Source organism: Tiliqua scincoides, chromosome 1 (genome assembly GCF_035046505.1).
Source record: "Tiliqua scincoides isolate rTilSci1 chromosome 1, rTilSci1.hap2, whole genome shotgun sequence".
NCBI lineage: Eukaryota > Metazoa > Chordata > Lepidosauria > Squamata > Scincidae > Tiliqua > Tiliqua scincoides.
Window position 1 is genome coordinate 263,426,031 of NC_089821.1, and position 26,524 is coordinate 263,452,554.

The following is a 26,524-nucleotide window of genomic DNA, read 5'->3' on the forward strand; positions in this document are numbered from 1 at the left end:
GAATAGGCCGGAGCCCTGAGTGAATGAAGTGAGATTCAGCTGTTGTAGGGTCATCATATGGAAGGCTGTAGAGCTAAAAGTGGTACAATCAGTGAAGAATTTTATTCCAATTATTTATCTGAACATTAGATTCCATGTTTTGAACCCCCTAAAAGGGTCCCCAATATGGTTCATAATTCAAATCATAAAAACTATCAGCAATTAAGATACAATGACATCAATGTTTAAACTAAAACACAATAAAGAATAGGGATAAAAAGGCAATTCAGCAGGCAACCCAGCAGCTCCACTGGGGAAAGAAATTCAACAGAATAAGAGCCGCACAGAGGAACGAGTAGATCGAGGAAGAGAGCAGATGGAAACACTGAAGAGAGGAAAGAGGGGAGATGGAGATGGGTCTCTTTCAGAATCAACGTCCCTTGAATTAGTGCCTCTGTAACACTCTGAATGCTAAATCTCACGAATATTGCTGAAGAAGATGGTGTGCTCCCGTCCCAGGCTGGCAATGGTTCGAGGTTGTTTTGGAGACTGCTTTGTAGGCCAGTAACTTCCTGGACCAGGTACTTTCTGTTCAGAGAGAGAAACAATCAGATAATTAAAAATGAAGATAGGCTTGCTTGGAACATAGTGGTAACATCAGGCTGTGCAACTCAAACAACCCTGGGAAGACTTCTTCATTTTCATTAATTTCAGAAAGTTGCATTACTAACAGCCCAATTCCCAACTATTCCCTGCCAGCAGTTACAGACCTGGCTCAAATACCACCCAGGGCTAGGTCTGCAACATGCTGTGTCGTCCCCCCCCCCCAACATGCCATCCCCCCATACTTACCGGGTCACAAAGTACTTCCGACGGAAAACTGTAAGCACTGTTAAGCGTGCTCCAGAAGCCTCAGACAGCTTTTGGAGTGCCAAGGGGAAGGTCGTGCTGAGCTCCACCTGCCCCTGGAATGGCTCCGGAGGGCAGGTGGAGGCAACAGTGGTGAAGCACAGGTAGAGGTGACGCTGTGGTGGGTGCAGGAGTGCTGCCCCATAGTGCACATGAACAAAGCGCCTGGGGCTTTTGCCCCCCTGCCCCCCAGCCCATCACTGCCTGCCAGCAATGCAGTGGCACCAATTTATCCCTCAGGAGTCTGACCCTTTTCCCCCTTGCTTCAAGTAAGCACACCCACTGGTTCTACTCAGAACTGCACCCGCGATAGAGCGATATCGCTGGTACAAGTCTGCATGGTCCTGTGAAGGCAGATGGAGCCTGGGAAGGAAGGTTAGCTTTGGCGGACACCACTGCAGCCAAACCTGCCCTCTTCCCAGTCCTGATCCACCCTCCTCCCTGCCCCCATTGCTACCCATACAGCTCCAATAGGATTCAGCTGTACGTTACCTGTAAGAAAGCCAGAACCTAAATACAAATTACAGATCCAGCCCATTTATACATGGATTTTTTATACACAAATTTGACTCAACACGAATGGCCCCTCCAAATGAAAAGGAATGTGCTGATCCCTGGAGAAGGGGGAAAATGCACCCCTTTCAAATCAGTTTAAAAAACTGAGCAGACTTTTAACAATAGCCTCATTAATGAGAAAGAGAGGGCAGCTGGCTGACAATCCATCAGTCCTTCTCTATCCAGGTGACCCCTCCCTTCCCCTGAGCACGAGAAAGAAAGGTGATCACTTTGCATTGGTGAAGGGAGGGGCTGAGTGTAAGCTCACAGCTCTTTGTAAGCTCTTGGAGGAGGACTGATTGATAGATTGTCTTGTTAATGACTCTTATCTTACATCCTAAAGGTCAGCAAGTCTGTTTTTAAATTACTGGAGCAAAGAAACTTTGTTTTTAAAATTGATTTGCCATAGTGTGTTTTTTTTTGCCATCCATGTGAGTGCTTGGAATGAAACCCACGTGAATAATGAGTCTCAACCTGTATGTTTAAATCTATTTCATTTTTATACTACTAGATTAATTGATATGCATATTAATTACACATAATAATAATAATAATAATAATAATAATAATAATAATAATAATAATAGTATTTATATACCACCTTTCTTGGTCTTTATTCAAGACTTTATTCAAGGCAGTTTACACAGGCAGGCTTATTAAATCCACGCAGGGATTTTTACAAATTGAAAGAAGGTTCTCTCTTTCAAGAACCACCACATTCAAGCTGTTACACTCCGATCTGGTTTAACATTCTGGCCTCCATCCTCCCACGCTCCGAGCAGATGGAACAGCTCAGCTGCAGCTTGCCAGCTGCTTCAAGGTCGCACGGTGCCGGTGGCCTCGTACTGGCGACCTTGTGGATGTTAATCTTCAGGCAAATGGAGGCTCTACCCTCTAGACCAGACCTCCTGCCCTGCAATAATATTATTGCACCTAATACTGCAATAATATTATTGCAAGTGTCTTAAATTATTATTCATAAAATATAGATAAGAAAATTTCATAGCATTTACAAACAAGTGCCTAGAGCTTTTCAGTTTCCAGTGCAACTTGGAAGGCAAGAGGAGGTTAAGTTCTTGAGCGTGGGTGGAATACCACTTCCACAGTTTCCTCCCACAGAACAGAGTTATACAGCCCAATCCTATCCACACTTTCCTGGGAATAAGCCCCGTTGACTCTAATGGAACTTACTTCTGAGTAGACATGCACAGGATTGGGCTCTTACTTATATGTAACTGAGATTTTTATGAGTGTCTTCTACACAACCCCCAATTTAGGAGTTTGCACACACAGGGCTGAATGCAATAATGTTCTCATTATTTTTTGCATTCCCCACCTCTTCACTGACATGTACCTAGTGCACCTGCACCAGGAGTGCCAGAGTCTTGTCTTCTGCAAAAGCTGTAGACCCTTCCTGTGTTCAGGCTTCCATGTGGGGCTACAATGAGACACAATGAGGTGCCTCTAGAAGAGACAGACTTAGCACTTATAACATGTTTTTCTCCAAAGCATTCAAACAGTTGCCTCCCACCCACAGTATACCCTCCTTATCATTTCAGTGGCACAGCTATGACACACCCAAGAACTTCTTCTGACTTCTTCCAAGTGTTCTGCTTTGAAGCCAAGAGTCGACATGATCCATTCCCCTCACTGCAGGCTTTGGTGAGACGTACACAGCATTCAACACTCTGGGGTCTGCCTGCCCACTGGAAGCTCCCTATATGGGGATCCTATTTTCTACTTTATTTTCCTTCAGTTCAGAAATTCACATTGCCAGATTGATTTCTAGATATCTTGTAAGATTCCCACTGTCAGAAATATTGTAGTGAGGAGGTTTACGTGGGGTGGTAGTAAAACTCCGTGCAGAAAAGCCAGAATCTAAATGCAGTTGGGCTAAGATGTTTAAATATATTTATGTGTATTCATAATATGAATTTTTTATTAATACAAAAAAAGTTTTATCACATTGACAAATAAGTCAATGATATTTTTATGACCGTGACAAACATTTTTGTGTCTAATCACTGGGACTTGGCCCTCATTGGCCAGAACCATGGAAAGCAGGAGACAACAGTTTATTGAACTAGGGAGAAAGTCACATCTAGTTTTCCTTATTGTGTATTACAAGTAAAAGTGTGAGAGACTTAATTTTTTTCCATGAAAGCTGAAAATCCAGGGAAGGAACTTGGGATATTTGGGGGGAGGCTCTCCTGGATATGGCACTGCCCTGTAATGGTAAGCACTTGAAATAGACATACAAATATATGCATTGGCTCATATTTCATATCATACTCACAGTATAGGCTGATTCTTGGCGTGGAACTTTTGACAGGAAGCAGGATCGTAGAGGTATTGGAGGAGTTTCCTTAATTTCATATGCACCTGGGCCTGGTCCTTCTTTCTACAAGATAATATACATTCAGCAGAAGTCCATGTGTTTACAACATGATAATTATACTGTTATCATTCTTGTTCCCATCACATTTCAGCCTGGAAGTCAATCAAGCCAATGTGGTTGTACTGATGCTACTCTAACCCCATTGCTACCAAGAGGAATGGCATCAGAGATTGATCAGGTCAGATACTGGTTGAGAGCCCATGTCCAACAGAGGGACTTCATGGCCAACTTGACTCCTGACCCCTCAGTACTGGGGTGGTGGTGATGGTGGTAGCATCCTGAGCATCATGAGGGAGTAGGTAAGGATACTATGATGTGGGCCAGAGCAGGGCTTTGGTTCTGCGGTTCCGGTAAACTGGCACCAGCACTGATTGCCATTGTCAAGACTCAAGCCCACAACAGGTCCTATTTACTGCATTCCTGCCACAGTAAACCCCCATTAGGGACCCCTATTAGAGAGCATGATGGTCTGCAAAGAATTCAGAATATGTATGCAAGGAAGTTGTTCCTGTGGTTCTTTCAATCCCAACTCTTACAGCTCTCAATAAAGCAATATTCTTTGCTCAGAGAGGGCCCCTTGTAGACTGAACAAGGTCTGAGTCAGTAAAGAATCACTTCATAACTTCATTTGAGCTGCAACGTTTGTATCCAAAGAAAATGAGTCATAACTGAGCACTATAGACAAGAAACCCTATGGAGATGTGGGCCTTTGAAGAACTCAGGGAGACGAACACCTGAACAGAGGGACTTAATGTTATCAGCAGTTCAAAAGATACTGGGGGGGGGGGGGGAAGGGGGCTGCACTGCATGGAATGACATGGTTGTGCACTTCACAGTCCCTTTAGTGCTTAGCACATTTACATGCACTAGGAATGAGGTAACTCTATTCACACATTTAAATATACAACTATCCTACCCCGAAGAACAATAGGAATATGCATTTATTAAGGAATGAATGAAAAAAATGACTGAATAGGCCATTTGGTTCATTTTTCACCTCTTTCTGAATCATTGACTTTAGCTTTGAATAAATAATAGGTTACTCGTCCATAATCCATTTGGAGCTTTTTTATGTTGAGATTTATTTAAACATCATTTATTAAACATTATTCAGACATGGATCTTGTTTATGTTGGGGTTTATTTAAACATCAAGCTCCCAAGAAAATGGTTGCTGCAGCCAAAGCCTATTTCTGCAGAGAACCTTTGGAGCAAGAGGGTCCCTATGTGAGTGGGATTTTGCTCCTAACATGGAGGATTTCCAGGAAACATGGTCTTTAAATTCCCCATAGACTGGTAACAGTGATTTCACTTTGTTACAGCCTATGGAGAATAGGCACAAAACTAAATGGTAGTTACAAAAATAAATGAAATAATGAATGAATGTGATTTGCTGCAACGCATAATGAAATGATGAAAAATGAGTGGAGAAGCAACTCAAAAGCATTTTCTTGACTGTAGCTTAAGAATTACACTAGTAACGTACAGTAACAAAATATTAATAATGTATTTCCAAAACAGGGAGAAAAAAGGGACACTGGTTTTCCAGAGATTCTCCTTGGTTCATGGGACAGTTAAAACATTTCATTATTGATCTTCTCACTGAGAAGTCTGGATAAGCTTTCAAGGATTCTCCAGGACATAATGGGAAAACCACCAGCATAAACAAAGAATTCCAGTTTTTTCAATGTGTCCTAGAAAGGCAGCAGTAATATTCCTTTAAGCCCCAAAAGATCTGAGTCACCCTGATTGACGCTGACAGGTTTGCATGCCCCTGAAATAATTATGGGATATCAGCATTATCTGGCATCAAGAAACAACCCTCCCCCTTTTAATATATGAACAACTGACACAGATCATGCGCCATCTCATTGCTTTGTAACAAAATCATTTACACCAGTCCATCTCTTTTCAATCGCTCTCAGCCACAAGTGGCAGCAACTTGTCAAACAGCACAATTATATTATGGTTATGAAGCCAAGAAAAAAAAAATCTATTTATATCCCATAGATAGGTTAACGTCTGTCTATTTTTTTTCATGTTCATGTGTTAGCATCTGTCATGTTCCTTCGAGCATAATAATGATGCTTTTTAGCACAGTTGAAATTGTGACATCTCTTGTTTGGGCTTTTCTTCCCCTATGGCAATTCAATTCTGTGTTGTCTAGATAGCAGAGAGAAGTTTAGGAGTTTGGAACTTTTTGTACAGGTTTCAGAAATATGTCTTACAGCACAGTCCTAACCTGCGCTGGTACAGCTAGGCCACAATGGCCTGCGCTGCATCCAATGTAGTTTAGGAGCAGGTTGGAGGTCACTTTGGGGTAATGGGATATTTTCCCTGTGGGGCTACTCAAGTCAAGCTACTTGTCACACATCCCAGAAGCTTGTGTAGGGTGGCCTGGCCAGGGAGTGGGGCTTAGGATACTGCATGCACTGCCACCACTGATCCCATTCCCCATTTTGGCCTAATTTGCCCCCAGCCTGTTCTGCCCTTTCCCACCCAGAAGCATCCTCCTGCTACCCTCTCCTACTCTCTGCGCCACCTAATGCAGTCTTACCTGCTCTGGCCCGTGCAGAAACTGGATCTGGTGCTAGCAGGCCAGCGCGCATCATTGTAGCAGTGCAGCCGGCTCTCAAATTGGCACAAATGTGTCTTACAGCACGTTTGCAACACCTAGGAGCCGGTATCAGTGTAACACTATATTAGGATTGGGCTGCCCACTATCTAGAGGTGTTTGTGTCAGGTGAGTAACATAGGATTACAGCGTGAGTCTAACTGAATACAATGGGATTGCTTCAGAGTAAAATAAATTCACACCATTTTCAAACACCTCTAGAATGTACTGACTTTTTTAAAAAGCCATGAGCTAAAAGACACTGCAGCAATGAAGACAATGTTCTGTTACAGCCTGGAAAATTATGATGGACCTCTTCGTGAGCCAAATATTCTGTATTTCAGATAAAACATCAAAAGCAACGCACAGAACAGTGGCAACAAAATGAGAACATGACTTCACAGACCATTAAAAATATAAGCCAGCAACATATAAATGGATAAAATATCAAACAAGATCATATAGGCAAAGAAATGTTCAATTGTGCATCTGTTGGCCCTTGAAATGTACAAATCTAAAGGCCTCTGCTAGGCCTGAACAACTTACAATACCATGTAGCTGAGGGTGCCTCTGAAAACAGTTCAGTAGTCGGAACAAAATACAGTGGCCTTATTAACTGAAGCATATTTCCCCATTGCTGAAAGAACTATGTTGACTCCCCGTCTCTTTAGCCCAATTCAAGATACTGGTTATTACTTTTAAGGCCTCAAATGGCTCAGGACCAGGGTACCTTAAGGCAGGGCTAGTCCAAGCCAATCAGCCCCCCAAGCCCTGCCCCCACCTTTTTGTAACATAGCTGAAATATAGGGAAAATTCTGGACTTGGAACATCTCTGCTCCCAGCATTGGGAGAATCCCAGATGTGAAACATCTCTGCTCTCCACCAGCCACTTTACAAGGACCTGCATAGTGCAGTCAAACCAGTGGCCCAGTCAAGGGAGAAACAGGCTGGGAGTAAAGGTTGCCTTCAGACTCAAGTCCCAAAGTCAGCAGCTATATCTACCAAGCTGTCAACCAGCATAGTAAGCGCAGAAGGCAAGCCCTCTCCATCCTCCTCAGAGAGAGTGGCATCGCTGGGAGGGGTGCAGGGGTTTGGACCACACTAGGCGATGCACTCGGGGGCGTGGTGACACTGCTACTGGCCAAAATTGTGAAATTTTGGTATTTTTGAGTAACACCTTCATATTATATATCATTTGATGTGGAATTTCATGCAAAATGCAATGAAACTAACGTCGTTTGATTATCTGTATTCTGTTAAACATTATGGTCAAATAACCAGAAAAGGTAAACACAACTATCTTAATAATAATAATAACTAAGTATTTATATACCGCCTTTCTAGTCATTGGATTACTCCTCTACTTTATTCAAGGCGATTTACATCGGCAGGCGTTTCTAAATCCCTCAAGGGGATTTTCAAAATCATAGAGGTTCTCTCTTTCAAAAACCAACATTTCAGAATGGATCTTCCTTGTTTGGTCTCAATTCCGGCCTCCAGTCCTCCCACGCAGGCTGACAAGCAGCTCCATCTCTCACATGGAGGGCAGCCAAGACGTTTCTAGCTCACACCAAGAGCAGGTGGAATCACTCAGCTGGGCCTGTCAGCTGCTTCAAGGTCTCGCCATTCTCAGCCATTCAGGGAGCTGCCAGTGTCCTCGAACTGGTGACCTTCTGAAGTTATCTTCGGGCTAACGGAGGCTCTACCCTCTAGACCAGACCTCCTGTCTTATATAACAAAAAGTGGATTTACTTGACTCAACACTGACTAATTGTTCTGAAATCCAATGAGGGGTTATGTCTTGCCCAGTTTTTGCAGTCCTAGGCAGGCTACAAAAACCAGGCTTATTGAGTATAGCTGGTGAGTTGCATCAGGCTTTGTGGATCACAGTGGCTTTTGAATGGTAAGCTTTTGGAGCTGGCAAATGGTAATTTTTTTAAACGTATGTTGCTCTTTATGTCAGGGTGTGGGGCAGTATTATATTACAATTTTGCTAGTTGTTGCCCTGGCTTGGCCTTAGGCAGGGAACTGTAAAGCAAAGCAAATGCTCATGGTGCAGTGGCCAGGCCAGACAGGACAGCAGTGATCCATGCAACAGGTTGCTGAGGACTGCAGGACCACAGAGATCTCTAAGCCCACCAACATGCTCCAGAGCCAAACTGAACTCTACATGCTGAAAGGTCCAGTAAACCTACAGTGCAATACTATCCATGTCTACTCAGAAGCAAGCACCATTGTGTCCCAAGAAGTCCCTAATTAAGCTCTGCCTTAAAAGACACACCCAAGTTAAGGAGTATCTTCTTGAAGGGAGCCAGGACTTGTGCTCAAAGCTTCAATAATACAGCTCTCAGAGGCTTTATGGCTGGCCTTCAGGGGCCTCTGGTGAGCAGGGCTTGGTGATCCTGGTCTCTGAGAAAGATTTTCGGAGTGCTCTAATACCCAGCATGGGAGGCATGGGCTGCTGACTCTGGGTCTTGAGCATGCAGGCAGCATTTACTCCCAGTCTGTTTCTCCGTAGATTGGATCACTGGGTTGGCTGCGCTCTTCAGATCTTCTACAACTATCTCCACTCCATCAGTACCCGGATCGGCATTAGGATCCAGACAGTGTCGAAAAGAATATACTCTTCAGGGTCCGTGTCTGACTCACTGAGGCCATAAACAAGAAGTGGAAAACCATCTTCAGAACAGGGATATGCAGCCTGTCCCCATGGAAATGTCACTTGTCTTACAGAAACCTGTTCGGCTTCCCTTGAAAATTCTTAGGAAGAGGAACTGAAATTTGCATTAAATGTCACTTTTTCAAAGTCCCAGTGCCAAGCCTATTGCAGAGCAGTGACAGCCCAGCCGCCTTCTTTTTTCAGCTGCAACACATCCAGGTTTTAGGTTGCTGCTGCTGCTGCTCTGAGGTAGGCAAACCGTAAGATGTCGGTTACAGCTCATTTGTTGCAAAATATTGGACAGCAGCTGTATCAATAACTCATTTGAGGCACTGTTGTTTACATGGAATGTCTCTTCTCTCACAGAAGGCCACCTGGCATGGGGACATTAATGAGATCCTTGAGGATTTTCAAATAAAAGGTTAACATCTATTTAAAAGCCAAAGAATGTCCTCGGAGAATTCATGCTACACACAATCCTTTGCTGTTCTTTCAAAATAAATGCTGATCAACTAGTGCGTGGATTTCTTCCCAGTCCCCAACTCTCCCCCTTCTCCTCATATCCTCCATTGCAGGAATTCAAAAGTGCCAACCTGATGAGGATGGGGAGGGGAGTGGTGAGGAAGCATGTTCTTTAAGTCCAAATCCCCCTCTATGTATGATCAAGGATTTGACACGCCTGACATCTGAAAATTAGCAGGGAATTTGGAGGGAAGAGAAACGTAGTCCAAAACAGAATGGCTTGGCATTTATTTATGCTTTTTAAAACCACGTAAACACACATTTCTGAGATGCAAAAGGACAGGAAAGACATGGAATCATTTTGAAGAGTAAAACTGTATGGAGTAAGCAGGCTTCAAGTTTTGCCACATCTATGGTGCAATCCTATGCATGCCTGCTCAGAAGTATGTCTCCTTGAATCCAGTGAGACTCCTAGGAAAGTGTGTACAGGATTGCAGCCTTACTGAGTGCTTTTTCTTACATTTACATTTTTTTTTACATATACACCTGAGATCCTGCAACTAAGTTGGTGTGAAATAGTGACTCAGCCAGGTGGAAATACCCTTTGGATGAAGGAAATGAGGGCGGGGAATCGAGTCGAGCACATGCTGTGCCCAGGGATTTCACTTCAGTACCAGAAAAAAGCTCATGGTCCTTTAATATACAAAGACTCTTCTGGTTTTCCCCAAGCATTTTCTATTTCAGCAGCTAATTTAGAAAAGTGGAGGGGGAAACCCCCTTTTTTTGATCTGCTATTGTTGAGTAACTGAGAGTCAAACATTCTTGCTGATTGCTTGTAAATCAGCCAGAAATCCTGATCCTAGCTCTGCTGTAGAGCAAACGAAAAATGCAGGAATAAGGGGGCAAGGAAAGACCTGTCTTCTAACTTCCTCCCCCCTCCAATGCCTGGAACCACAGTAGAAACTAGCACATTTGTTTTAACGTGAAGACTGAAGGATCCTTACTAAGAAGGAAAGCTGGAGATGGACAAGAGCTGAAAGGTGGTTGAGAGAGGTGATGTCTACTATGGGGCAAACTTACTGTTTTCTTTAGTTGTGCCATTGCCTTGGCTCAAACCCTGCAAAATCTGTTTACTTAGGGACAAACCAGAAGAGATAGCAAGACATCTCTGACTGGATATCCTGCACTTTTCTGAAAGGTTATATGTAGCTATATGGACAGCCCCTCACTGCCCATTTCAGGTAATATGAACCTCTGGATCAGCTAAACAAACATAAGAACTAAAGAAGAGCCCTGCTGGATCAGGCCAAAGGTCCACCTAGTCCAGCTTCCTATATCTCACAATGGCCCACCTGATGACTCAGGGAGCACACAAGACAACAAGATACCTGCATCCTGTTGCCACTCCCTTGCATCTGACATTTTGAGGAAGCCTAAAATCAAGTCCTCATGGTTAGTCATCTGTAATGGACTTTTCTTCCTGAAATCTGCCCCCCTCCTTTTAAAGGCATCTAGGCCAGACACCATCACCACATAATGTGGCTAGGAGCTCCACAGATTAAATACATGCTAGGTAAAAACAGTGTTTTCTTTTGTCTGTTCTAACCCTCCTGACATTAAATTCACATAATTTTAGTGAATGTCCCCTGGTTCTGGTGTTGTGTGAGAGGGAAAAGAAAATCCATCCCCTGCATAATTTTGTACATTTCAATCCTATCCCCCTTCAGGCATCTATTTTCTAGAGACTGAAGAACCCCAAACACTGCAGCCTTTCCTCATAAGGGAAGCACCCCAGCCCAATAATCATTTTGGTTGCTCTCCTCTGCACCTCTTCTAGTTCCACTACGCCCTTTTTGAGATGTGATGACCAGAACTATACACAGTACTCCAGATGTGGTTTTACCATCAATGGCATTATAACATTGGCTGTTTGATTCTCAGTCTTGTCTTGAATTATTCTGAGTATGGAATTGGCCTTCTTCACAGCCCCCACATGCTGGGTTAACACTTGTATTGAGCTGTTCACCAAGGTCTCTCTCTTGATCTATCACAAAGAGCTCAGAACCCATTAGCCCAGTGGTTCCCAAACTTTTTCACACTGGGGGCCACTTTTTAAAATGAAACTCTGGGACCTGCCGACCTTTGCAAGACTAAAAAAAGTTTCACTTTACCAGCTGCTCAAGTCTTTGTTTTTTTCCCTTTTTTTCGAGGGGGGAGGGGGGAACACACCTCCTTCTGGTTTGTTTGGTGAATGCCACATTCATTGGATCAGGGCCATTTTGGTGGCCTTGCATTCCCCTTCACCTGGCCTTTGATAGGAGCCTGGGTATGGTCTTTAACTCATGAGTAAACACACGTATGGCTCAGTTTCACTTTTCATAGGGCTCATTAAATTTTCCTTGTCAGCTTGGAGGTGGGACAAATTTGGGTCACAATACCCTGGTAGGTCCCAACCTACAGTTTGCAAACTGCTGCATTACAGCCCAATCCTATCCACACATTCCTGGGAGTAAGTCCCATTGACTGCAATGGAACTTACTTCTGAGTAGACATGCATAGGATTGGGCTCTTAATTTATATGTGAAGTTTTGATTTTTTTTGCCCCAGTGTAAGTTACTTTACACCTACATTGAAATGCACCTGCCATTTTGCTGTCCATTCTCCCAATTTGGAGAGATCTTTCTGGGACTCTTCACAATCTCTTCTGCTCTTCACCACCTGGAAAAATTTAGTGCCATCTACAAACTAGGCAACCTTGCTGCTTATCTCCATCTCTAGGTCATTTATAAACAAGTTGAAAAACACTAGTCCCAGGACAAATCTTTGGGGCACACTACCTTTCACCTCTCTCCATTGTGAAAACTGCCCATTGACACCCACTCTCTGTTTCATGGTCTTCAATCACTTCCTAATCCATAAGAGGACCTCTTATTTCCTGAGTGTGGTGTTTTCACAGGAGCCTTTGGTGAGGGACTGTTTTGCTTAGTAGGGAGAAGACAATCAATTCTGACATTGCTTCCCATTGTTTTTTCCTTGTTTCCAAAAGCCTACTTAGGTTCCTCACCAGCAGGCCAACTGTTCTCCTTTACTACAATACAGATTTGGTGGTTAATTTGAGCAACGCACATTTTTCTGCTCGGCCTGTGCAAGTCACGCATGAATCACCATCGTAAGCTGTCACCTGTGTTCACTAACATGTGCAAGGTGCTAGGAAATTATGACACTCTCCCCTCCACCACCTCAGTCTCTTGTAGTACAGTATGTTCCACTTTGCGAAACATATCTACAGAAAAACAGGAATGGGTGACAATGCCACAGAGAAAGGCATCTCCTAATTCTAATCGAAGGTGTATCACATTAACGCGTTGAAGGCCATTCTAAACATTACAGTGATGTGTTTTTCTGCACCCCTGATTTAAACCCTCTCCTATTGATCTGGCAATTTGAACATTGTATGGGGTTAGTTTTAGGAAGCATTTGGGGGCTTGCTGGCCAGGATGACAAATTCTCTTTCAGCAGCCAAGTTCTATCCTTCATGCCCATCCACTATAAAGTCTAAGTGCATTTCCTGATGCCGCTGCCAGGAACAGTAACAGGAGAACAGTCATTCAAACAGAAAGTACTGCATTAAAGAGATACTTCTTCTTGGGGAATCCTGAGCTACCATTGCTGTCTGGGCCTAAAATTATCTCTCACCTTACCTCATGCCAATCCAGCTCATCTATGTGCACTAGTCTAGATCAGGACAAGAATCTCCTCTTCCCACTGCCAAACATGTAGCTTGCGATTTATTAGCATGTTGAATTCACATGCCGTTTCTCTTAGTATAGAGGTATCTAGAAGGGAGTATGTTTAGCTGTGTATGTTCATATTCATCCCTTACTACACTTCCCTCCCCCTCCCCAATGTCAAACTTTAAATTCTAAGTGGAGCAGGAATCTAGTAAGCTCCCTATCGACTTCTGTGGGAAAGCACCATGTATACTGACAATGATGTCTGTAGAGTAGTAACAATATGGAAGTATTTTCAGACCAGTCTTTGAGCCCTGTCTGCCCTTCTGTTCCTACCACCTACAATATCTCCAAATAAGAACATAAGAACATAAGAACGGCCACACTGGATCAGGCCATAGGCCCATCTAGTCCAGCTTCCTGTATCTCACAGTGGCCCACCAAATGCCCCAGGGAGCACACCAGATAACAAGAGACCTCATCCTGGTGCTCTCCCCTACATCTGGCATTCTGACTTAACCCATTCCTAAAATCAGGAGGTTGCGCATACACATCATGGCTTGTACCCCATAATGGATTTTTCCTCCAGAAACTCATCCAATCCCCTTTTAAAGGCGTCTAGGCTAGACGCCAGCACCACATCCTGTGGCAAGGAGTTCCACAGACCGACCACGCTCTGAGTAAAGAAATATTTTCTTTTGTCTGTCCTAACCCGCCCAACACTCAATTTTAGTGGATGTCCCCTGGTTCTGGTATTATGTGAGAGTGTAAAGAGCATCTCCCTATCCACTCTGTCCATCCCCTGCATAATTTTGTATGTCTCAATCATGTCCCCCCTCAAGCGTCTCTTTTCTAGGCTGAAGAGGCCCAAACGCCGTAGCCTATCCTCATAAGGAAGGTGCCCCAGCCCCGTAATCATCTTAGTCGCTCTCTTTTGCACCTTTTCCATTTCCACTATGTCTTTTTTGAGATGCGGCGACCAGAACTGGACACAATACTCCAGGTGTGGCCTTACCATCGATTTGTACAACGGCATTATAATACTAGCCGTTTTGTTCTCAATACCCTTCCTAATGATCCCAAGCATAGAATTGGCCTTCTTCACTGCCACCGCACATTGGGTCGACACTTTCATCGACCTGCCCACCACCACCCCAAGATCTCTCTCCTGATCTGTCACAGACAGCTCAGAACCCATCAGCCTATATCTAAAGTTTTGATTTTTTGCCCCAATGTGCATGACTTTACACTTACTGACATTGAAGCGCATCTGCCATTTTGCTGCCCATTCTGCCAGTCTGGAGAGATCCTTCTGGAGCTCCTCACAATCACTTCTGGTCTTTACCACTCGGAAAAGTTTGGTGTCGTCTGCAAACTTAGCCACTTCACTGCTCAACCCTGTCTCCAGGTCATTTATGAAGAGGTTGAAAAGCACCGGTCCCAGGACAGATCCTTGGGGCACACCGCTTTTCACCTCTCTCCATTGTGAAAATTGCCCATTGACACTCACTCTCTGCTTCCTGGCCTCCAACCAGTTCTCAATCCACGAGAGGACCTGTCCTCTAATTCCCTGACTGTGGAGTTTTTTCAGTAGCCTTTGGTGAGGGACCGTGTCAAACGCCTTCTGAAAGTCCAGATATATAATGTCCACGGGTTCTCCCGCATCCACATGCCTGTTGACCTTTTCAAAGAATTCTATAAGGTTTGTGAGGCAAGACTTACCCTTACAGAAGCCATGCTGACTCTCCCTCAGCAAGGCCTGTTCGTCTATGTGTTTTGAGATCCTATCTTTGATGAGGCATTCCACCATCTTACCCGGTATGGATGTTAGGCTGACCGGCCTATAGTTTCCCGGGTCCCCCCTCTTTCCCTTTTTAAAAATAGGCGTGACATTTGCTATCCTCCAATCTTCTGGCACCGTGGCCGTTTTGAGGGACAAGTTGCATACCTTAGTCAAGAGATCTGCAACTTCATTCTTCAATTCCTTAATAACCCTTGGGTGTATGCCATCAGGGCCCGGTGACTTATTGATCTTTAATTTATCAATGAGGTCTGAAACATCTTCTCTTTTAACCTCTATCTGACTTAACTCCTTGGTTAGGAGGGGCTGTTCGGGTAGCGGTATCTGCCCGAGGTCTTCTGCCGTGAAGACAGATGCAAAGAACTCATTTAATTTCTCTGCCATCTCTAAGTCTCCTTTTATCTCCCCTTTCCCTCCCTCACCATCCAGAGGGCCAACCGCTTCTCTGGCGGGTTTCCTGCTTCTAACATATTTGAAGAAGCTTTTATTATTCCCCTTAATGTTGCTGGCCATGCGTTCCTCATAGTCTCGCTTGGCCTCCCCTATCACCTTCTTACATTTCTTTTGCCACAGTTTATGTTCCTTTTTATTCTCTTCATTAGGGCAAGACTTCCATTTACGGAAGGAAGCTTCCTTGCCCTTCACAGCCTCTCTAACTTGGCTGGTTAGCCATGCGGGCACTCTCCTGGATTTAGTGGAACCCTTCTTTCTTTGCGGTATACACCTCTGCTGGGCCTCTATTACTGTTGTTTTAAGCAGCCTCCATGCATTCTGGAGAGACTGGACTCTTTTTACCCTCCCTTTCAACCTCCTTCTAACCAGCCTCCTCATTTGAGGGAAGTCCGCCCGTCGGAAGTCAAGGGTTTTTGTTAGAGATTTGCCTGGTATTCTTCCCCCAACGTGCACGTCAAAACGGATCGCAGCATGATCACTGTTCCCCAATGGCTCAGTAACGTTTACATCTCTAACCAGGTCCTGCGTACCGCACAAAATTAAATCCAGAGTCACCTGTCGTCTGGTGGGCTCCGTGACTAGCTGATCTAAGCCACAGTCATTCAGCACGTCAAGAAATCCGGTTTCCTTATCGTGACCAGAACACAAATTGACCCAGTCAATATGAGGATAATTGAAGTCCCCCATGATTAAAACCCTGTCCTTCCTTGTCACCTCCCTGATCTGTTTCCTCATTTCAAGGTCCCCATCAGATTTCTGGTCTGGAGGACGATAGCACGCCCCCAGTATTACATCGCTGCACAAGCCTGGTAATTTAACCCACAGAGATTCTACGGTGGAGTCGGACCCACCTTCAATCTCTACTTTGCTGGATTCTATCCCTTCCTTACATAAAGGGCCACCCCACCTCCAACACGCCCCTGCCTGTCCCTCCTGTAGAGTTTATAGCCCGGGATTGCGGTATCCCACTGATTCTCCGCATTCCACCAGGTTTCCGTTATGCCCACTATGTCAATATTTTCCCTTGTCACCAGACATTCCAGTTCTCCCACCTTTGCTCGTAGACTTCGGGCATTCGCATAAAAGCATTTATACACGGAATGCCCCAGGATGGGCTGCTTATTCGCTCCTTTGTCCCCGCATCCTCTCATTGTGCCAAACCATCTATCACATCCCATCTCCCTAACTTTCCCAATTTCTTCTCCTACCCTGCCTTTGTCTTGTTGTTCTATAACCTCCCCATCCTCATCCCATAGGGATGAGGAGTCCCGAACCGGATGCCCCTCGGCTCCTGTCGGCCTTCCCCCAGGGATCAGTTTAAAAGCTGCTCTGCCACCTTTTTAATGTTATGCGCCAGCAGTCTGGTTCCATTCTGGTTCAAATGGAGCCCGTCCCTCTTGTACAGGCCCCGCTTGTCCCAAAACGTTCCCCAGTGCCTAACGAATCTAAACCCCTCCTCCCTACACCACCGTCTCATCCACGCATTGAGACCCCTGATCTCCGCCTGCCTAGCTGGCCCTGCGCGTGGAACAGGTAGCACTTCAGAGAACGCTACCTTTGAGGTCCTGGCTTTCAGCTTCCTGCCTAAAAGCCTAAATTTGGCCTCCAGGACCTCCCAGCTACACTTGCCCACATCGTTGGTGCCGACATGCACCACAGCTGCTACCTCTCCCCCAGCACTGTCTACCAGCCTGTCTAGACGAGAAGTGATGTCCGCAACCTTCGCACCAGGCAGGCAAGTCACCATGCGGTCCTCACATCCGTCGCAAACCCCCCTCTCTATGTTTCTAATAATCGAATCCCCCACTACAAGAAGCCCCCGACCCCCCTCCCGCCGAGGAGTATCCCGAGTGCGCTCGGATACGGGCCCATCCCCTGGAGAAGGGATCCCCCCAAGGGGTTGTTTCCCTCCTCTCCAGGATGACGTCCTCCAGTCCCGAGACTTCCCACCCGGGCAGCCGAGGAGCTGCACGCCTGAGGTTGGGACGAAGCCTGATCGTCCCCAGAAGTCTCCCCACGGTCCTCCTCTGGCTGCCTGCACTTCTCCAGGTCGGCCACCAAGGCTTCAAGGGAGCGGATGCGTTCCCTGAGAGCCTGGAGCTCCTTGCATCGAGGACACACCCATGACTTATGCCCCAGAGGCATATAATAATACATGTGGCACTCGATGCAGAACACTGGATAGCCCCCACCCTGCTGCTGGCTGTCTGACTGCATAGCTTTTTTGTTGTTGTTTTATTTAGGGGTCCTTTTAAAAACCGTACACTGGATAGCAGCCCTCTCCTCAAGGGAAGAGGAAGGGCAGCGTATGGGGCCCTGGCCTCCTCGCCCTGCTGCTGAACTCGCCCAGATGCTAAACTCTTGTGCCTTACCTGGCACTTACCAGAGGCACTGGGTTCCCAGAGGCCACACGCGTCTGCAGAGAGGCCACACGCGATGGCCTGCCTAGCTTTATACTCCTGGCTGGCTCCTCCCTCCTCCTTCCTTCCTGATTGAAAGGGGGCTGGCCTTCCCAGGTGAGTTTACAAGAGCTCAGGAAGGCAAATGGCTGCTGATGGGCGTGACCTACTCTGCAGGCTCCTGAATGGACTGCTTGGATTAGCCTAATTGGGCCTCTTAATGGGTTGGGAATTGGCCCTTCCCCTCCTAGTTCTGTTCTCTTAGGCTGGACTGTTTTTGTAACCTCAAGCTAGTTTTTATTTGGGTTTGTTTAATTATTTATTGCTCTCTAGATCCTGTGTCCCAATTTACTGACCTGTTTAGGTTATGTTCTAACTTAGATTAAATCCCTCTCCATTTTCTCAAATCTGCAAATTATACAATTCTGCGCTTCTTCATAGCCTTCCCTATTTTCATACCTCAGATCCCTGCACAACAGAGAAACAAACACTTTCTATGTTCCTTAGAAACTAGAAATGGCTTATAAATTTGGATAAATTTTTGAATAAAACTAGGCAGATAAAGCCAGATAAAACTAGGCAGATATTTGCTGTCCTCGTTAATTTACATGGTACACTCCAGTCACAAAAGTTAACTCGGCTTAGTGCAAAATTTCTATGGGTGTGTGTGAGTGAGTGATGCACGAGGAGAGGCATGCATACAGCCCACACAGCCCCCTACAACATCTGTGGTGTGCAAGGTTTTTCGGATAATTCTGACTGTGTGAAACTGACAGCTTTGGGGACATGACTGATTTGTCGTTAGGAGAAATTCATATGGTGTATGAGCTCTTTTCAGTGCATTCAGGATCAAGCTATTTATCAAGATTATGATAGGGGTGACTCATATGCTCTCCAACTGATACACTTCCTTAATATTGATGACAAGATCTTGATACTTCTTCATAGTCTCTGCTCCTGAATCCGGGGTATTATTAACTGGAGGCACAGATACATCAATAATGTCAGCAGGCTTGCTTTTCCTGTTCGTATCTGGCTAATCACAATCAGCACATCCATCAAGTATGAGAGCTGTGACCCTAAATATTTTGTAACAAGAATTTGCAAGCTCTTATGAAAGCCAGAGCAACTAATGTGGATTTTCAAGAACATTGGTCTTTTCAACAGTCTTCTGATGTATACAAAGTACTATTGCTACACATTATATTATATTATATTATATTATATTATATTATATTATATTATATTATATTATATATATCAGCCATTTTCAACCACTGTGCCGTGGCACATTGGTGTGCCATGAATGGTCCCCATGTGTATTGCTACACGTTAAGGAACTCTAGGGTTTTTAACTGGAAATGTTTGGTTTTAGAGGGGGGGGGGTTAGTTCAGGCACTAGATTGCAGGCACCTTGGTCTCAAAAGGCCTCTTCAGATAGAAAGGGGGATGAGGGTTTATAACACCAACTCTTGCTATCAGCAGGCAATATAAAGCCCTGAGATTGGTCTGGCCTGACACAAATGCTGGCCTTCTGCCTTCAAATGGTCAACAAACAGTAATTTGTTAATGTTACATTGAAACGAGTGTGAGCCACCTTGAAAGCCCCATAGCGGAGCAGAAAAGCAACAAAGTAGTAGTAGAAAGTAGTCGTAGCAGCAGTAGTAGTAGAAGAAGAAGACAAGAAATAAGGTAAGCGTGAGAGCTCTTTTTGTTCCCTTGGGATACCAACATCCTTCAGTCATTTCTCAGTATGGTACTTACTGGACCAAATATTGGGAGCCTTTGAACAGCCGATCGAAACATATAATTCCTACAATTTAGAGTAAGAGAAGAAGAAATATAACAAATGTTATAACAATGGCATATATGTGAAGTGTGACATAGCCCTTACAACGACCCTTCAAAGGCAGGGACTGTTATTTCTCCTTTTATTCTAGATGGGGGCACTGAAGCTGAGTTAGTGAGTGTGTGGCAGAGGCAAAATTCAGACTGGGGAAGTCCTGATTTTGCAGCTCAGAGGACAATCCTATCCAATTTTCCAGGGCTGGTGCAGCTGTGCTAATGAGGCATGCTCTGCATCCTGCAGTATGGGGGGAGGGGCAGTCATGGAGGGCTCCTCAAGATTAGAGAGGGGGAAAGTGGCAACCACCGGAATAGTCTTTGAAGCTCAGGTCTACCTGCCTGTCCAGAGTTGGCAGCTAGATACAGTAATATGGAAAAGCAAACACACTCCTAAGTCTCTCTAAAATATTTTTAAATATAGAAAATCATTGGAGGAGATTAGTATCATTGTATTTAGGCTCACACTAGAATGGAAAGTGTCCTGTATACACCAAAACAGACTTCTGCAGCAGCTGCAGTCCCACAGCTATGTTGCTGACTCCTTCCTACACTTGGATCCACAAGCCAAAGAGGTACTGTAACAGGTCAGTTTCCTCCCAGGTGTGACACTGTTAAGAAATGTATGCATTCCTGGGCCTGGTGTGTATGGCTTGTGACAGTAGTTGCCGCCATGTGCCCATGGTAGTGTCCCCAGCATTACCTCTGGTCTGGGTGAGACTGGAAAATGTAAGATCCCAGGAAATTTCTGGGCCCCCTCCTTTGGCTCTTGGGCCCCTCTTTTGACCCGTGATCCAGATAAAAATTATCCCCTTAACCCCCCTCTCCTAGGCCCTGGCTGGAAGCAACAGTGGGAGATAGTTGTTGCTTGTATGAGCTACATGCTGAGGACATTGAACTGACAGGTGGAGTGTTGTTGGATCAGGCAGTTTAAATGAAGTTGTTTCTTCAGCAGGAATTGCCTTGGAATGAAAGCCTGCTTATTGAAATCAATAGGCATCTAGCTTGGCTTTTTGCTTCAGTGCCCTTTATCTTCAGAAACAGAATTTGTTCCTATTGAGGCAAAATGACAGCTTTAAAATAACACAGGCAAAAGTCATCTGTACCAGGAATAAACCAGATTAGATGATCTGTGTACTTACTTGGTTGGAAAAGTGGGAACTGGAGGAGGAAAAAGATCATACTGCCCAGGATCGGTGGTTATATTCTGCAGGAGAACAAGCCAACACAAGATAAATCAGGTTCCACATTTATTTATTCTTTTAACTGAAGCACTTGTACCCTGTCTCTCCATTGCAAAGATTCCTAAGGCAACTAACACATCAACTTAGCCTAGTGGTTCCCAAACTGTGAGCTGTGGCTTCTTTTAACTGAAGCACTTGTACCCTGTCTCTCCATTGCAAAGATTCCTAAGGCAACTAACACATCAACTTAGCCTAGTGCTTCCCAAACTGTGAGCTGTGGCTCCCTGGGGAGCTGTGGAAACCAGACATGGGAGCCACCGAATCCTTGTGGAAAACCAGACACTCTATGCAATGTATAGGGTTGTAGCCCTAACAGAGAGCTGCAGCTAATGGCCCAGTAGGTCAAGGGAACCACCAGTCGCAAAAGTTTGGGATCCACTGACTTACCCTAATCATTTTGTGGAATTCACTATACAAGATGTCTGTATCAAACACAAAAGAGTAGCGAATTAAACGTCTGCAATTAACCATTTACATTCACATTCATAATGGCATCATCATACTGCCCTGAAAGCTCTTGCTACAAAGTGAGAAGTTGCATTTGCCAACTTCTCCCTTTTGCTACATAGCTGCTAAGACCGCAGGACCTTGGCACTATGTGGAACCCTGTGACCTGACTCTTGCCAATTTTTAAAACTAGTATACCTGTTCCTTCAAGTTACCTGAAATAGTAAGCCAGTGCACAGGCTGCTCAGACTCCACGGAAATCAACAGAAATTAAGCAGTCTAATTGCCTAGGATTTTGTCATGACTCAAGCTTTACTCCCTAATCTCCGATTGTTGTTCATTCCTCACAAGACTCAGAGGCACACTTTACAACACTCAGAAAGCGCCATGCAAATGATAAGCATTATTATTCCTTCCCATATCAAATGGTTGACCCTTGGCATAACAAACAATTCCAGGACATAGTTTGGGTGATCAAAAACTCAGATTAAGTTTTTATGGAGCTAGAAGCAAGACAAAGTTATCTCTTCTGGGCCAGAGTGTGGTCCATGCCAGAACTAGTGCAGTGTTGCAACAGCAACCAAAGTTGGTTCAGATATTGGCTAGTGCAGTTCCTTCCAAACACCGGCCCATGTACCAGATCTGAGGTTTGGGAGAATCTTTCTCCTCCATGAGTGGTGCTTACTGTTCTGGCACACCGTGGCTCTTCATGTCCCCAGATCAGGATGACACGTTGCTCTTGGGCAGTCGCGTCTACCTGGAAATTTGTGTTTCTAATGTGAAATTAGACACAACTGCTCAGAGTGTTGCGTTGTCCCAGTCTGGGGACATGAAGAACCGTGGGGCACCAGAACGGTAAGTGCCAGTCATGCCAGGGAAGGTATTCCTGGTGCAAAGTGGTCTCCAAACTGAGCTTGTGTATGACAGAACCTAAACTACAGTTGCCAGGATTAAATATGAGAGAGATGGATAAAGTTATAAACAGTGCAGATAGGGGGGAAATGTTCACCTTCTCTCATAATTCTAGATTCTGGAGTTCCTTCATGAAATTGATTGCAGTACATTCAGGAAAGGTCAAAAACCAAAGCGTACTTTTTGACACGATGCTTAATCCAGGGTCAACTCCAGGTTTCAAGGGGCTTTCAGTAAATTGCTGTCAATGGGCTGTTCTCCTTTTCCAGTGGCCCGAGGGAGCTGCTCTACCACTGCCACAAAAAGGCAATGGGTACACAGGTGATCCCAGTGCTCAGCTGTGAGTGTTTGGAAAGGCCCTGGCATTTGGCAGCTGCCCTGCAGTGCTGACCAGCCCCTGCCCTGGCCACATTAACTTGTGGGATTAACATTTATTGTGGCATCAACTTTTCATAGACTACTTCATCTGATATTTATCGTGCCACAGTAAACCTTGTAGGCCTGGTCTACACACAATAAGGTGAATAAGAATAAGGTGATGTGATTCTGAAGTCATAGTATGGACTGCACCATTTCAGGCTACAGCTGGTGGGAATTAACATTTTGTCATGTATACCATTTTGCAAACAGAAAACCAGCAGAGCAAGTTTCTGAGCAAGAACACTTTTCCCTGCAATGTTTTTCTATTTGCAGGGAATTTTTTTTTTAAATGTAAGGGACCATTCATAAATATGACCTGTAGCCAAAAGTGGTATATTCCCTTCTAGCATCTCATTCTTCTGTATGTATAGACACAGCCAAGGCTTCAGTCTTTGAGGAGCCCAAGAATCTTTGGCAGTGATTCTATGCACATTTACCTGGAAGTAAGCTCCACTGAACATACTTCTGCACAAACACCCATGGTGGAACTATGCAGCTTTTTTATTTCTTTCTTATTTCTATTCTTATCATAAAAACACAACAGGAGTTGGGAACCTCTGTTGGCTATTACTGGTACACTCTGAGATGCTCTGTCTACACAACATTAAAGAGTTTTGCAATGAAGATTATTAACGTGTCACTATCCTTCATTTGCTCTGACCTCTTACCTTATCTCTATAGACTAAAGTGGTTGGACTTTTTCTTGAAGTGTTCTTGAAAGAGTACGTTGCCAACTTTTTTCCAGCCAGTTCCACAAAAGAAGGAGGACAATAAGTGAAGGTATCTGGTAGCGTCAGATCAGGCATCTGTTGGAAGATGGACAGCCTTTTCCGGCCTTCGCCTTTGAAATTATATGTTGCTTTCACAGGGTTGAGCTGGGCATCTTCAATAAAGTCCCGGACTGGATAAGCCCCTGGGATTGGCGTTGCCTGGTAGGAAGAAACATCTGACCTCAACTTGACCGTGTGTGTTGATATATCAATTTTGCTCCCGTGTGCTCTGAGCACAATCTCCCACAGCAGTGGTTCTCACACATTTAGCACCAGGACCCACTTTTTAGAATGAGAATCTGTCAGGACCCACCGGAAATGATGTCATGAGTGGACGTGATGTCATCAAGCAGGAAAATTTTTAGCAATCCTAAGCTGCAATCCTACCCACACTTACCCAGGAGCAAGTCCCATTGACTGTCATTGTTAAAAGAATATACATAGTAGCTTGTTAAAAGTACAGGTCTGTAACATTTCCCCAAATGCAGTCACATGCCATGGTAGCATCAAGTCTAATATTAAAAATAAAATACTAAAATGAATGGGGACCCATCTGAACTGGGCTCGTGACCCACGTAGTGGATCCCGACCCACAGTTTGAGAAACACTGTCCCACAGGATATCCCAGAATAGGAGGAGATCCAGAATTCTCCTCTATTCCAGGATGGAATTCCAAGGATACAAAGGGTCCAATCCTACCCAACTTTCCAGCACTTATGCAGCCACAATGCAGCTTTTGAGGAGGCCTCCATGACATACCCCGCCCCACTGCTGGAAGCAGCACATGCCCCATTGGTATGGTTGCATCATTGCTGGAAACTAGGATAGAATTGGGCCTTAATAAGTACAGAATAATGATAACTAGATTATTCCAATTTCTTTTCAAAGTCTGCCCTACCACCCCAGTTTGGTTGTTACGTTCTACATATGTCACCTTGGTGACACTAAGAAAAATCATGTCAAACCTCAGCAAGCCTCTGACACCAGTCTGTCGGGTTCTGGGACTCAGGCAGAACTGGCAGACAGCTCAAGGGGGGCCCAAGCAGGTGCATGGGCTGTAACAGTTCCAGAGCAGGAAACGAAGATCAGAGAGCCATAAGGGCTCAGGTGCACAATAATAAACAGCAGGCAGAGGTCAAGATCCAAGACCGCAACATGGAAAAGGGAGCGGGCATTTGGGCAGTTTCATACCAGGGACAAGCTGCTTAGACTGAGGAACACGCTCTGGGGATTTCATAGGATCCAATACAGGGGGACTGACTGTTGGTGTCAACTGACCATGCTCCAGCAGACTTACTGCAGCCTGAAATCACAGGGTTCAATCTGCAAGCTAGTAGTGAACCAAAGTGCTAGTAGTTCAGGAAGTCAGCCACTCTTGCCTGACTGCTAGGCACCTCAGTTCAAGACCACTCTCTGGCGTCTTTCGATTTCAATCTTGTACATACCCTCAATGACTCCCTCCACCATGTATTTCTTCGCTCTGCATCAAACAGCATTTTCTCTTGTTCAAGTGTCTGCAAAAGAACAAGAACAAAAAGTTATTAATCCTTCTCTACATTATCTTCCCTGAGCTCCAATACTTCAGGCATTTTGCCTCTTTCTGCCACACTAGATCGCTTCCAGGATCAGAGCTGGGTCAAGAAAGGGGTATAGTACCTGGAGCAATGGAGCATGGGAAAGAGATGCTGAAGAGGGTTTGGCTCTTCTCATCCATATGTGTTTAAACTGGAAACCCACCCCTCCCACCTACTGGCTTGCATGTGAGTAGGGCGTAAACGGACAAATACGTAGTGACACCTAGCTTGACTTTCACACAGAACGGTTGATATTCAATGGTAGCTAGGTGGTAAGGGCACAATCCTAACCAGGTCTACTCAGAAGTAAGTCCTATTTTGTTCAATGGGGCTTACTCTCAGGCAAGTGTGGTTAGGATTGCAGCCTAAGTCTTTTTGCTTAAAAAGTTTAGAATTAAATTGAAAGGTTGAATCTCATTATTCTCAAGGGTTCCTTTCCCAGAACTCACCTGGATGGCAAAAAAACGCACTATAGCAAATCAATTTAGAAAACAAAGTTTCTTTGCTCAGGTGATTTAAAAGCAGCCTGGCTGACCTTTGTGATGTTCAGATAGAGTCATTAAGAGTCCAATCCTGTGCTCGGCGGCACGGCTCCATGCCACCGTGCACTGTCGCAAACATGCCGTAAGACACTGGGCTCCCGCCCTTGCTAGCCCAGGGCAGAGACACGGAACAGGGGTGGGGATGGGGGCAGGGAGGAGGCGTTCCGGAGAGGGGGGAGGCCAGCGGGGGGCAGAGAGAGAGAGAGCGGGGGAGGCATGCTGGGGCAGGCTAGAGGTGTGCCAGGAGGAGGGAGGGAGGCGGGTCCATGGAGCTCTGCTCCGCAGGATCCAAGGCACTCTTGTAGGGCTCCGTGCCCTATACAAGTGCCTTTACCCATTGAGGGACTGCTTACCTTACTTGGGGGAAGGGGACAAACGTCCCCTTCTCCCGAGGCGCCTCCTGCGGTAGCTTGGGAGGCGCAGGATCCGGCAGCAGCCCTTTTCAGGGCCGCTGAGCCTGGGCGCCCCGGGCAGCTCTGGATTGGGCTGCAAGATGACAATCCAACCATCAGTCTCTCTCAAGGTGCTAAGAAAGGCTTCACTCCGACCCCTCCCTTCACCAATGCAAAGTATCTTTCTTTCAGGTGCTCAGGGGGAAGGGAGGGGTCTTGGGCTGAAGCTGCCTGAAGAGAGAATGATTGATGGACTGTCAGCCTGCTGCCCCCCCCCATTGTTGAAAGACTGTTTTTCTTTCATTTAAAGGGCGCTTATCACTGCATTGAGAGAGAAAAATCTATGGATTAGGTTATACCTCTAATGGCTTTCATGACTGTCTCTCTCTACAACAGTAAGAAAAACATTTTTTTTTTTAAAC

The 26,524-nt window shown here is 45.1% G+C and overlaps 1 protein-coding gene across 1 annotated transcript; it reads right to left on the minus strand.

The window, feature by feature from the left end:
* Positions 1-200: 200 nt before the first annotated feature.
* Positions 201-25,097, minus strand: STPG4 (sperm-tail PG-rich repeat containing 4). The gene is made up of 6 exons (XM_066611827.1): positions 25,040-25,097; positions 23,493-23,753; positions 20,944-21,008; positions 19,724-19,772; positions 3,740-3,844; positions 201-567 (listed from the first exon to the last, which is right to left on the minus strand). The coding sequence occupies exons 1-6, from the start codon at positions 25,088-25,090 to the stop codon at positions 451-453; spliced, it is 648 nt and encodes a 215-aa protein (XP_066467924.1). The 5' UTR covers positions 25,091-25,097; the 3' UTR covers positions 201-450.
* Between the last annotated feature and the right edge of the window lie 1,427 nt (positions 25,098-26,524).